This window comes from Barbus barbus (assembly GCF_936440315.1).
Source record: "Barbus barbus genome assembly, chromosome: 11".
Classification (NCBI taxonomy): Eukaryota; Metazoa; Chordata; class Actinopteri; order Cypriniformes; family Cyprinidae; genus Barbus; species Barbus barbus.
The window spans coordinates 493,180-507,229 of record NC_136739.1 but is presented as its reverse complement, the minus strand read 5'-3'; the positions used below and the strand labels follow the sequence as shown (position 1 = coordinate 507,229).

The 14,050-nt window shown below is 37.9% G+C and overlaps 1 protein-coding gene across 1 annotated transcript in view; it reads right to left on the bottom strand.

Moving 5' to 3' along the window:
- The window catches only part of LOC306877166 (immunoglobulin superfamily member 3-like), a 142,873-nt gene that overhangs the window by 100,349 nt on the left and 28,474 nt on the right, over window positions 1-14,050 (bottom strand). Inside the window, exon 2 of the mRNA XM_079428732.1 lies at window positions 13,548-13,928. Coding sequence (XP_079284858.1) covers window positions 13,548-13,928 — 381 coding nt within the window. The remainder of the gene's footprint in view (window positions 1-13,547; window positions 13,929-14,050) is intronic.

Below are 14,050 nucleotides of genomic sequence, written 5' to 3'. Positions count from 1 at the left end.
CTAACAGTCTGATAACAGGCAAAAAATAACCTCCAACACTCCACTCGTCAGTCTCATCCCCTCTTCACTTCTCCTCTTTTGTCATCTGGACAGTTTCTTTCTTGCCCCCTCTTCACAACTTCTACTCCATTTTTCTCATTTTCATACTTTCTCTTGTCTGGCTGGTTTAAGCAGCTTTTCCTGACTCCCAGAGAGCCTTTAATATGAAGACTGTGTCCTTTCTAAGACAGGAGGTGCAGCTCTAGTTCTCCGACTTCAGTCTGGCCATAGAAACTAGACTCACAGTACAGGCATAGAAATATCCGTGCAAACCAGAAGTGGCACACACAGGGAAAAATAAAGGAATAGAGACAGCGTAAGAAAAATTCTCTCACTGTGACATTCCTCACCCCTCTCCTCACACAAGAAAAGACCAAACGTCTACCTAACTATGGCAGGCAAGACGATTTAGCACTTCACAACCACTCAAATCAATTCCCCTCATAGAGGTGAATGCACTGAAGTCACAGAATAATGGGAAAGGACATTTTAGTTGGCTGAAAAGAGTTTTAAAGATGAAATATAAAAGGAGAAACAGATTGCTTTCTTCTACGCTGATTCTCTAAAAGAGATGAGAGGAACAGCTATCTCCAGTTTTAGCTCTCCCGCTGATCTCAGCAGAACCGCGTTTAAAACACGCTTCCATTACGCTACATTACCCCCACTACAGGACTCCAAGTGAACTCTTCAACCCTTTCCCTTCACACAATCACTCCAGCGCCGTGTCCTCTTCACGAGGAGGAATGCAGCTGATGTTGTCCTCAAACCACAGCATGCTTGAACACTTCATTCTCATCAGCTAACCAGCATTCCAAGGCTTTTGGACAACTGTATTTTGAATCAAATAAATGCAGCCTTGGTGAACATAAGAGACTTCTTTTGCAAAAAAAACTGCTGCAAAGTTTCTAATTACCTGAACCTCACAGATCCGTACGATCTGCCATCCCAGCTGAAAAACAAGTGCACTTCCATAATGTACTTAAAGTGCTCTAATTTTGTACTTAATATACTAAACATTATATTTTAGTACTTAAGATAAACTTAAGATCATCCAAGTCTTTTATCTTAAGAAGTACTAAAGGATCATTTGTAGTATATTAAGTACAAACATAGAGCACTTTAAGTACATTATGGAAGTGCACTTGTTTTTCACCTGGGATAGCAAAAAGACAAACAAAAATGACAAAAAAGATGCAGAAAACTAGGATAAAAATGACAAAATTTAGATTAATAGAGAAAGCACAGCAATTATAGCATCTGGGAAATCTGAATTAGTCAAACATCTGGTCATAAATACAGTAATATATATTTTTTTTACTAAAATCGATCACGAGAGGTGCATTTATATGGACACTCTCGCCCAAATAAGCCCACAAATATGTCAATCAAAAACACTTAGAAAAAACCCCTCAATGATCTCTTACCAAAACACACACATACTAGTCTTCTAGCTTGTAGTCAGAAAAACACACTGCACTTGTTAAAATGCTTATTTGAGGCAACTTTCCTTTCTTATTCAAATTGGGCTTGAAGTAACAATGTAACAGCTATGCCTCTAGATAATATTATTCATTGTGAGAATCATGCAGAATGTTGCTGGACATTGTCGAACATTATTCACACAATGTACCAAATTCTCATAAAAACTCATTTCCTCCCCAGCAGGTCCATAAGTCAATCCTCAACATTTTTAAAAAGATTAAATATCTCCTCTTTGCTGAGAATACAGTACATCTCAGGAAAGCTGGAAGCATTTTCATTGCTCTCCTTGTTATAGAAAAACATGATATTTGGAGATCCGTAGCATAAAACCGTTCACTGCTATTCAGATGTTGTGACAATATTGGCATTTTAATGGCTCTGAAATTAAACACCTCAGCAGATTAAGACATTTGAACTTCATTAAACTGAAGAACTTCTCAAGCCTATGTGATGGCTTCACTCAGAGGTTTAGGCTGATGTCCAGCGCTCTCTGATAGTAAGCCCTGACCGCACTGCTCCTCACACACTAATGAGGGATCGAGCCAAACACCAGCCTGCAACCTCTGACTCACGCTAGCACACTTCTTAAAGCAGGAGCTCGGCTCCTAAATTACTAACACCCCTCAGGACTCCCCTCGCTGTCAAAATACGCTGGCTGACAGCTTTGAAGAGGGCTAGCGCCGTAGCTCTTTATGACTCAGGCACTGCTGCCCAACTTGTTCATGTGTTTTGCCATGATTAAGAGAGGGGAGGTCTCTCATCGCCGGCTCAAACCAGCGCTCACAGCACAAGCTGGCATTCAGAGGCACTGATAGCCTGGTTCAGGGTTTAATATCACTCTCGGTGTGATCATGTGATTACTGTGGGTGGAGGACTCCCTGCTACACATGCTATAAAGTGCAGGCTGTGGTTTTCTGTGCTTCTTGCGAGGGCTGGTGCGTAGGCTGGAAAGCTCAGCTCCAGATCTTCTCCCACTCTGCTGGATCAATTCTGGGAAAGTCATGTTTCAAAACCTCCTCTCAGATGCTAGTATTGCACATGCTGACGACACACTTTGCAACCAGCAGTGGGGAGCGTTACATGTAACTTTATATTATCAGTCCCACTACAGCAAAAGACGCTACATCACTACTTTTTACGAAATGTAATGTTTCTTCATGCTAGTCCAACCGATGGCAGATGGTGGGACCTGCTTGAAGAATCATTAATTGTAAAATTCAGTTTGGTAACACGGTTTCATAATTTATTTTAGCCTGTTTTCCCCTTAAGAGTAAAGAAAAAAGATTTAATGAACTAAAATCAGTTGGAGATAAATGTAAAGAAATGTCCGCATTGTAAGAAAGCACTAAAAAATTAACAATTATTTTCATTTACAGAACATAGTCGCAAGTAGGAGACAACTGAGATGTAACCATGTAAAAAAACCTTTAATGGTATTGTACAGTATATTTGAAAAAAAAAAAGTTTACAGTATTATAAATTTAAAGAGTAACATTAACTGCAGCTTCCAAAAAGTATTCAGAATGTCTAATGTTTAAAAAAGGAAACAAACGAAGGACACAGAGGCAGTAACTCATGGAGAAAAGCTCCACACAGCGTTCTGAAGGTCACCAAAACACAGATTACAGTGAAAGCAGCAGTGTTTACAGCGATGGCAATGAGGGCTCAAAACATTGCCCTATATGGACAAACAGATAACAACTGACAAGAGAAGAAAGATCATCTTGTTCTTGTGGTTCGTCACTCTAAATTTCCCAGGCACTAATGACGATGTTCACAGATTTACACATCTCTACAGTATTTCATCACCACAGGCAGAAAGCTGCGGGTTAAAGTGAGTGTGTTTTATAGAAGTATCATGTTGCAGCCTGTCCAGGTGTGCTGGGACCATGATTCCTGTTTATAGTGAAGTATACAGTTTCTCCCTTTTCATGAAGCTGACACACCTCAGACGATACGCTCCTGATTCCAGCCTGACTCACCGCTGACTCTATTCTCTCTGGCTTTCTCTCTTGGCTCCCCTTACTCACATTTCAGGGCAATCTGGTGCCAGGGGCCTGAATTACGTCAGGTTAGGGAGGATAAGACCTTGTTTGTCCCTGAAACTGCTTACGCAGCAGTTTTAAACAACAACAGCACGTGAAAGAGCAATGCAACTGACCCTTCACTAAACCATGACCTTAAAATAGTTTTGAGCAATTCTACCTTAGAAACTCACATATAAAATCACATCATTTTTCTCTCTTTTTTTGATGCACGTCTATGGAGGATCTGAGAGTTTGGACAGCTTTATACAAAGACATGCAAAGAAATAATATTTTAGTAGTCCATGCTGTGGATTAAAATGCATGATCGCTCATTCCCAAAGGAACATGTACAACGTCAGTAAGAAAACTACTTTTGCTCCAATGTAAAATACAGTTAATAATGTAATGTTAATTCAGGTCATAGGACTAAAGGTTGTGGTAAATTAATTTATAATTGCTAACAAAGCTTTCAAATGAGATTTCTGTGAGTAGCATTTACCTTCTGACTGGCAGTCTTAGTTTTTAATTTATTACTGTTTTGCATGTCAGACTTCATTTAAATCCATGTAAGAATAAAATGCATTTAGATTTATTACTCTGAGGACATCGTAATAGTAGGGGAGCGCCGATCCGATATTCAGTATCGGTATCGCTCTGATACTGGCATTTTCTGCCGGATCAGGGTATCGGTCAGAAGAGACTAGGGATGTAACAATTACCGGTTTGACGATAAATCATGATAAAATTTCCCACGGTTAGTATTTTGAATATCTACTTCTTATTAGTAGATATTCAAAAACTTATTTATACTTTTTGAATATCTACTGATAACCGCGATAATTTTGGTCACTATAATCGTGATAAGAAATGTTCATACCGTTATATCCCTAGAAGAGACTGATCCAAATCCGATATTGTGCGTATACTATTGCGTTACTGTTAAGCCCCACAAAAGCCACAAACACATAAAACACCATAAAGATTTTGTGCACTATATTTCAAGTGTTCTGCAGCTGTTCCATAGTTTAATGTGAGGTACAGATGAATATTTACGTCAAGTTGAGGTAAACTCTTCTAACACAAAAGTCATGATCAGGTCAACACACACTGAGGCATAAAAATTCTGATTAAAAAAAAAAAAACCTGCCCAGGTATCGGATCGATATCGGTATCGGCAGATACACAATTTTTGGTATCGGATCAGGATCAGTTCTGAAAAAGTGGTATCGAGCCACTCCTACTTAATAGGGAACAAATTCATTAAAAAAGTTAAAAAAAAAAAGACTTACAGAAATGTGCCTGATATATCTATCAAATGTGTAACCACAAGTATCAGGACATTCAGTTCTCTCTCTCTCTCTCTCTCTCTCCACTTCATCTCTAGTGCTCCACATCTTCATCTCATAAATTCAAAGTGTTTGAAATGTTTTAAAACTAAACTTTGGAGACTAGTATAAATCCAGACTTTGCTTAGACACACTTCAGGACTGGGCCTGTTTGGAGGACAGCTGATGTGGGCTTTAGAGGAGAGCAGATAAGGAGGGATATGTTGGCATGCACACCCAGTGGAGACTTCAGAGGAATGTATAACACCCTACATGTATATCAGCTCAGCTCTCCAGCAAATGAGTCTCAGATACAGTCCAGCTGTCTGCAGCTACAGTCTGCGTGTTTTAAACCTACTGGGGGTTAAACAGCTGAAAATATTCACAGAAGTTAGTACAAATCTCTTTTGGGGGCAGAATAAAAAAAAAAAAAAAACTTTTTTTTTTTGCAACACAGACGCTGTCTTTGAAATGCATCAACACTGACTCAAGCTGAATACGACTGAATTATTTCTGTAGGGCTGCTCACAGCTGAATTGAACTTGTTTTATAATTGATGAACTTGCAGGGTTATTAAACCGAACCAACACTAAACTGAATCCGGTTGAATAATAACACTACCATCGTTTTAGAGCTGCAGAATTCAGAATTTCCTCATATATGATGAAGTTTGCATCACTAATTCTGGTTTTTCCCTTGTTTACTACTATGAAGCTGCTTTGAAACGATCAGTAATGTATAAAGTGCTGCATAAATAAAGGTGATAATAAATAATAATGGCTTCACCCTTATCTTAAAAATGCCAAAGCCATTTGTATTCCTACAAATGTTTTACATTGCGTCACAGAGTATTTCTCTAATTTGTCATTTGTAAGATTTGTGATGATAATATATTATGCATGTGCACAGCTCCATGTAGTCCAAGACAATTCTCCCTTTAGGGACAAAAAAAGCATTTCAATTCAATTATAATTGGTCTAAGTGAAGACAACAGATTTCAAAATGTGAGCTTTCAATTACAGTACGTAAATGTATTCGTCTGTGTGTGTGTGTGTGTGTGTGTGTGTGTGTGTGTGTGTGTCTGTGTGTGTGTGTGTGTGTGTGTGTGTGTTCAATGTCACTGAATGACAAAATGAACCCAAATCCTTCCCACATGATGATAACCTGTTTTAACACACACACACACACACACTCAATAGAAGAGATCTATAGGAGTCTAAGGTCAAAAACCACACCACAAAAGACAAAAATTTAAAGGTTAAATCAAGCACACACCCCTTTTGTTTCAGTAAAAGCCGTGTTTGCATTTATGACATGCCAAAACGCACTAGCTGTCCTTAAATGTTTTAACTCACTCCATCAAAAACGACCTTTAACCTGTACATTCTTTCAAATATCTTAAGAGGGTCAACAACATCACAGGAATTCAATTAAGTTTGAAAAGGAGAAGAATAATTTGCCTTCATTAAGACTTCATTTATTCTGAGTACTCATGTATACATGCTATTCAGAATAAACTAAGAAACACCCTTTCTTTGCACACTTTGTCCTTTGGAAACAATGGAGATGCTTACTCATACCGTTCATTACTCTGTTCTTGCCATTTCTGCACAGTAATTTAATGAAATAATGAATTCTTATTCATGTCCTTCAAATTATGTTAAAAAATGTGCACTACCAGCCTTGAGTGACTTGCGGTGCTTGCACACTTTTAATTGGTTTATACTCATTTATTTTCATCTTAAAAAAAATATATCTTCTTGCTGCAAAAAACATGCTTGACATTTCACAATTGCTTAACATCTTGAAGGTTTGAAACTACTATGTTTGGACACGCACAGACCTCAAAATCTATTACAGTGGATATTAAATACAGACAATTGTGAAATGAGTATCAGATAGGAGTGTTTAGATACTGGATGTGCACTGGATTAAGAATAACATATGAAAGTGGTCCACAAAAAAAAATAAAAAATTTAGAACCAAATCTGGTGATAACTGTGAGAAAAAATACACTAAACTGGTTGACAGAGTAAATGCAGCCTGGTTTAGTAAAGTGTTGGAGAAAGAGGATTTCAGCCTGAAAGCTCAGACATAAAATGTTTCAACAAACAAATACATCAATAAATTATACCCAAAACAAAAACAACACAGTGCCAAACACCCAGTAGTGATTGTATCACTCGTGTTTGAACAGAGTTGCATCACTGGGGACAGGGTTGAAAAAAAAGCACCAAGCTAGAGAAGAGAAGAAGAAACCACTTGAAAATGTACAACTACAAAACTCTAAATCTTCTTCAGAAGCAAACTGTTAAATAAATCATTGCAGCTGAGTGAAGCAGATTAAAAGAGGAAGTTTCGCCGTTAGCTTGAACCATTTTTCTTTGGCAGGAGTGAGCAGAGCTTCCTTTTTGCCCACTGACGTCAGAAACAGCAAGCCGCCAAGGGAACGCATAGAACTGGCCGTTTATTCAGGAGAACTGAACTCTGTCGTCTTATTTCATCATTCCATCATGCAAAACAGCAGATATAGCCAAGCACAATAAACATCAGAGACTACAGGGACACAGCTTTTAAAGGACAGAACACAAAAGGAGAAGAAGAGGTAAAAACACTGCATATTACATAGAGATACACCTGACAACACTAGAAGGGTGAATCTCAAAGAAACATGCTTTGGTCACATTTGTGACCCTGGACAACAAAACCAGTCATAAGGGTCAATTTTCCCGAAATTGAGATTTATGCATCATCTGTTATGATCGGACAATATTTGGCTGAGATACAACTATTTGAAAATCTGGAATCTGAGGGAGCAAAAAAATCTAAATATTGAGAAAATCTCCTTTAAAGTTGTTCAAATGAAGTTCTTAGTAATGCATATTACTAATCAAAAATGAAGTTTTGATATATATTACAAAATATCTTCATGGAACATGATCTTTACTTAATATCTTAATGATTCTTGGCATAAAAAAAAATCATTAATTTTGATTAATCATTAATCTCTTTTTAATCCATACAATGTATTGTTGGCTATTGCTATAAATATACCCCAGCGACTTAAGACTGCTTTTGTGCTCCAGGGACACATATCATCCCAGAAACAAAGAAAAAAAGAAAATTGTATTTTGTTTAAAGACAACTGAGCCTATTTTTCACAACATTAAAATATGTATTTTTGATCATTACACACATTTACCCACACATTTCTCATTCACATAGCATTTAAATTTCATAGGGGAAAATCCCTATTACTCTGTGATTTTTAAACAGATAAATAATTAAATTTTTACAACACTGGAAGTCTGAATTAGTGCCAGTTTTTGTGGGTTATGGCTTTGGCAATGATTTTGCATGGGAAAGGATGGGTTTCATTAAGTAAATAAACCACAATACTTTAATAAAAATTCAACAGTAAGATAAACTCTGTCTGTCTGTGTGTGTGTGTGTGTGTGTGTGTGTGTGTGTGTGTGTGTGTGTGTGTGTGTGTGTGTGTGTGAGTGAGTGAGTGAGAGTGTGTATCTTATATTGTCTAAAATTGAACATTTTTCACATTTTTATAATGAGAATAAGACAATAATAACAACAACAATTATGTGAGTTAGCTTCATTTAAAAACAAAATATATGTTTTTATGAACTGCCTGTGAAGTGCTGTATAATTATTTTGTTATTTTGCTTTTGGGGTGAAATACAATCTGTACATGTTCTTGACAGGAAGACTGATATTTACCCAGAACTGCCTGCGGCTCTGTGTATAAACTGAGTTTAACTGTGATTACAGAACGAATTAAGGAAAAAAACATAACTGAGAAAGAGAGGTAGAAAGAGAGGGCTGGCTGATTTTCGATGACAGCAAGTATGCAGCTGTCAGGCGGAGAGGATTTGAAAAGCATGCAAGGGTTGTCCTGTAACACGAGCCAGACCGCGGGGAAATGGGTTAAGAGGTTATAGACACACAGAGGCTCCAGTTAGTATGTGCTTCCTCCCTTCACCTCGTGTACACTGCCTAAAAATACAGCCCACAATGAGCAGCTATTACTCCAGTCAGCAGCTGAGTCATGGCCTACATTCAGCTCACACATTCCTAACCCACTTATGAAGCATACTGATCATTCATTAATCTATGAAAACACACATACTAATTACTACACCGGGCAAGGATGTATATATAGCATTACATTTGCCCTGACCAGCTTCCACAGCTTCAATCGCATGCTTCAGCTGTTAGCTTAGCTTAAACACGCACACACAAGCAGCTCCAGTACAGTCTGTGGAAGATACCTACTAACACGTGAGCATGACATCTTTGATTAGTCGAGTTATTCCTGTCAATGACTAGAAAATCCCTGAAGGTCAGACATATGCCTTGTCTTTTCAGTGGCTTTGTTCCAAATGCTAGTGAGCTGCTAACAGTATTTTTAGGCACACCTAAGATAAAGCAGTGGGTAGCAAAATTATGCTCTGTTAGATGTCTCGTTGTGGCCAATTTTGGAATCCCAGCCGCACTACTACAAAAAATAAAAAAATAAAAACATAGTACACAGCACATAAATATTGGGTGAAATAGTCCAATATTACAGGAGAAGTAAGTCGGAGCTAACAGCACCAAACAGACTAGAAAAAAATAACGGTAACACTTGACAATAAGGTGTCATTTGTTAACATTAGTTAATGTATAAACTAATATGAACAAACTTATTACAATATGTATTAATCTTTGCTAATGTTAATGAAAACAAAGTTGTTCATTGTTTATTCATGTTAGTTCACAGTGCATTAATGTTAACAAACACAACTTGATTTTAATAATGTATTAATAAATGCTGAAATTAACATTAAAGGTGCCATAGAATGGAAAACTGTCTTTACCTTGGCATAGCTGAATAATAAGAGTTCTGTACATGGAAATGACATACAGTGAGCCTCAAACACCATTGTTTCCTCCTTCTTATGTAAATCTCATGAATATAAAAAAGACCACTGAAAAATAGGCGAATCAGAACATAACACTGTCACATAACAGTCAGGATCACTAATAATTACGCCCCCAACATTTGCATAAACCTGCCCATGTCCAGGCCAGCCGTCAGCCGAACCATCAGAAGTTAATAACAACCCATGTTCATGAACCACTGATCTTGTAAAATGTGTGGTAAGGCCTGCCGCTCCATACTATAAACAGAGTATGTGCTATTGCGAATCTCGAAAGTGAAAGTAAAATGCAATCATGCATTCCAAAGCAGTTTTAATGCCCAGCATATTAATACTGGCTTCCTGATGCCCACATATTATATACAGTATAATTACCCAACGATATAACTGCGAGAGAAAGTATTGAAAAATATATTTTCCCTGTGTTTCCTTCCTGCTGTGTGTGAGCTACTGAAATGAGCCGCACTGTGAAACAGCCAATCAAAGCAGAGCTCATAACAGACAGTTTCTTTCTGGGGAGAAAGCTTAGGTTTGTAAACGGACATGTAAAACTGTTTCTGGAGAATTGTTGCACTTACCTAAGCCACATACCTTCTATGTAGATATCAGAGAACAATTTAAAATATTGCATCAATGCATTCTATGGCACCTTTAACTAAGATTTTTCCCCACAAACTAGTTAGGCAAGCACAATCACACGATGCTGAAACAAATACTATCCCCTTACCAATACTCTTAACCTCAGCATTAGCACATCCTGCAGTTTAATTGCATTTAAACATGACCATTTAACCCCGGCATGTGTGACATGAACTGAATAGTGTATTGCTTTGTTAGCTTAGCTACGAGTGCTAATGAAAAACTCATTTGTGATCATTAATCAGGTCTCTCTTTTCAGAGAGGCAGCTTCATTTGTGGACAGCAGCTCACTATATTTTGGAATATCCCTGTTTGTTATCTGTATTTGCCAGAGCTATTGAATTTAGCCACGTTTTATTTTTGACCTTAGCTTGTCTTTCAAGTATAAGCTTGCCTGATAGAGACAAAGGGCTGAGGGAGGTTTTAGAGCGGATCCTGGTGCACTGTGGGAATTTCAGGATGTGAGAAAAGATCAGATGCAAAGGTCACAGCACACTGACACACACACACACACACACACACACACACACACACACACACACTCACACACACACACACACACACTGACACACACACACACACACACACACTTTGTGTCTCTAAAACACGCTAACAGTTCTGTTTCACCCTGTTCTAAGAGAAGGGATTAAATTTAGATCAACACAACATTTCATTAGGAATATGAACTCCTGCAGCATTAGGGAGAGTAACTCACATGGAACAGTATAAATGTATTTTATTACTAGCATTAGCATCTCAAAGACAGTAACTGAACTCAATTCAGCGTACAGGGTACTTCTAAACCAGTCCTCTGGGGCTGGATTCATGAAACATTCTTAAGACTGAAAATCTCCTTAACTGCAATTTTCTTATTATTTTATAACTTTAATTTTTAACTAAAATTTCAGTGGATCTTCGGCAACAACCGCCATTCAATCAGAAAACAAAATAAGAATGACAACCCCTCATGATTTTTTTTTAAAGAATTTAACAAATGAGATAAATTCTAATTTCTACGAAATTTCTTAAGCTCTTCCTAAAGACGTTTTCCAGCCCCTGAACCATAAATAATCACATGACTATACTGTACCTTGACCTTTTGTTTGCCACAGGTTCAATGCAACTGGACACAATGATTAAATCAAGTTATTTTTCACCCACAATAATGGCTGTGTCATGATGGGAATAGGATGCTAGTTCAAAAGGAGCGCTTCCATGAGGTCTGTTAGCATGTAGAGACAGCAGGAAGAATGATGGTGTGTTTAAAGAAGGACAGGGATCTTGAGCAACATGTCTGTCCTTAAACAGGTGGCTCTCAGTGTGATGCTCCCCAGCCCACACCGAACACGACTCGTGACTCACCGATCCCATATTAAAACTGTTCCTGCTGGTCCACATGTCCATTTGTGCAGCCTCTCAAGACACACGGTGCATGTGAGCCTATGCAGCAACGCCTGGCATTGACAGCTCAGCCCACACGGTTAGTCACAATCAACAGCCGAACTGTTAACAATGAGCTTTTTGTAATATGTTACTGTCACTGATAAGCCCATGTGACTGCTATCAAATAGATGAGACATCAGCGGTATGTGTGTGAGCAGAGCTGGAAGGATAACGTTTAATTACAATTGCAATTAAGAGGACTATTGATACTGATATGATGGTGGCAGGTGGCAAGGCAGCATTACAAGCCTGTGCCCTACTTAATAATAGGGTGGGCTGGCACACAGATGGACTGGCATTCGGTCAGGTTGATTCTCTGTTACTCCACCAGAACAGTGACTGATTTGTGCTGCATAAATCCACTCAGGCATTAAAAGTCCACCAATTAGCGTAGATCCATTAACATGAGCAATGACGAGTTGGAGAGGATTCAGGCTGACGGCTCCAAAAAAAGCTGCATTTCAAAATGTCATTTAAATTAAAAAAAGATCTCAAAAGTGACTATCCAAGCAAATCCAAAACTGCATTGCCATTGCTTGGGGAAACTCTAAAATCAGTTTCACAGTCAGTTATTAACTGGGATGCACAAATATTACAAGTTTGGCTGATCCAGATAAGCTGATAATCATTTTCAAATTAACAATTTACACAATTCTGCCTAAATAAATTAGAAATAAAAACTAAAATTAGGCTAGTCATTTTGAAATGCTAGAAGTGAATTTAAATATCACAACATTAAAATGTACAGTATAAAAATGTATATTAATTTTGAGTTTTTCTAAAGATCAACAGGAGTTTTAAAACATTAAAAAAAGTCAGATGATGGAAGATAAATGTAACAAATAGGGGAAATGGTTATGAATAATTCAACCAATATTATATATATATATATATATATATATATATATATATATATATATATATATATATATATATATATATATATATATATATATATATATATATATATATATATATATATATATATATATATATATATATATTTATTTTTTTTTTTTTTTTATATATATTCCAATATATTGTGCATCCCTATTATTAACATATGATGCCTGACATTTCTAGTACAGATTCAGACAGGACTTGGTTGTCTCTGATTGATTTAATTCCCTTTTAAAATTATCTTTGTAATCTTTTATTGATTTAATTCTCTTTTTAAATTGGATGGGCTATCACTAGAGCTTGAACCACCAACCATTTTACACAGAAAGCTGGTGAAAAAGGTCTAAATACAAGGACTATACTGTAACTATAACTTTCTCCTTGTGCTGACTGACAGCTTTAGTTATGGCTTTTAATGAAAGGTCAAAAAAAATGAGAAGTTGTGAGGAGCGAAAAATAATAATAATATCCCACAAATCACAGACATTGCTATCTGGATGGAATTTGATTTCTCAGAGGACCCCCCAAGTTATCTGAAAAATAGTAGGTAATTTTCTCTGTAATTTGCACCGAGCTTGTGAAAGAAAATCACAGATGTGTTTGATTCAAAGTGCATCTGTGAAACACGCATCTACCCAGCCTCCTGCAGGAAAAGCTGTCCAGTCTGAATAAGGCTCATGAATGCAAAAACACAGTGCTGTAGAAAGCACACTACATTATGAATCAGGGTTAAGCGAGAGCTCGGAGGGACTCACCGGTGAGGTTGGTGCGGGCGCTGTAGGAGCCCAGGTAGCGGCTGTCGGTGTTGGGAGTGTAGCACTCGTACATGCCCTGGTCAGTGGCCTGCAGCTTGGTGATGTGCAGCAGGACAGAGTCTCCGCTTAGCCTCTCGATGTAGATCTCCTTGCTGTTGACGCGCTGGGCGTACAAGGCGTAGGCGTAGTTGTGCTGGGACGTGCTCACGATACGGATCTCTCGATCGGGAGCGGTGTAAAGGTACATGGACCATTCAAAGTCTTGCTCGACGCCTTCCTTGTACCCGGTCACATTACACCAGACGGTGATGTGAGAGCCCTCCGTTCGGATCAAGGGCCCCGGCTGAACTGCGACCTGTCGCTGGGCCGAGCATGAGACCACTGGAAGAAAGACAGAATGGGTCAAAAATGTGAGTATATTCAACATAAACATCTCAATATTTTAAATTTTGGCAGCAGCTATTCACACTAAGTGTAATAGCTATTCACAAATAGTGTAAATA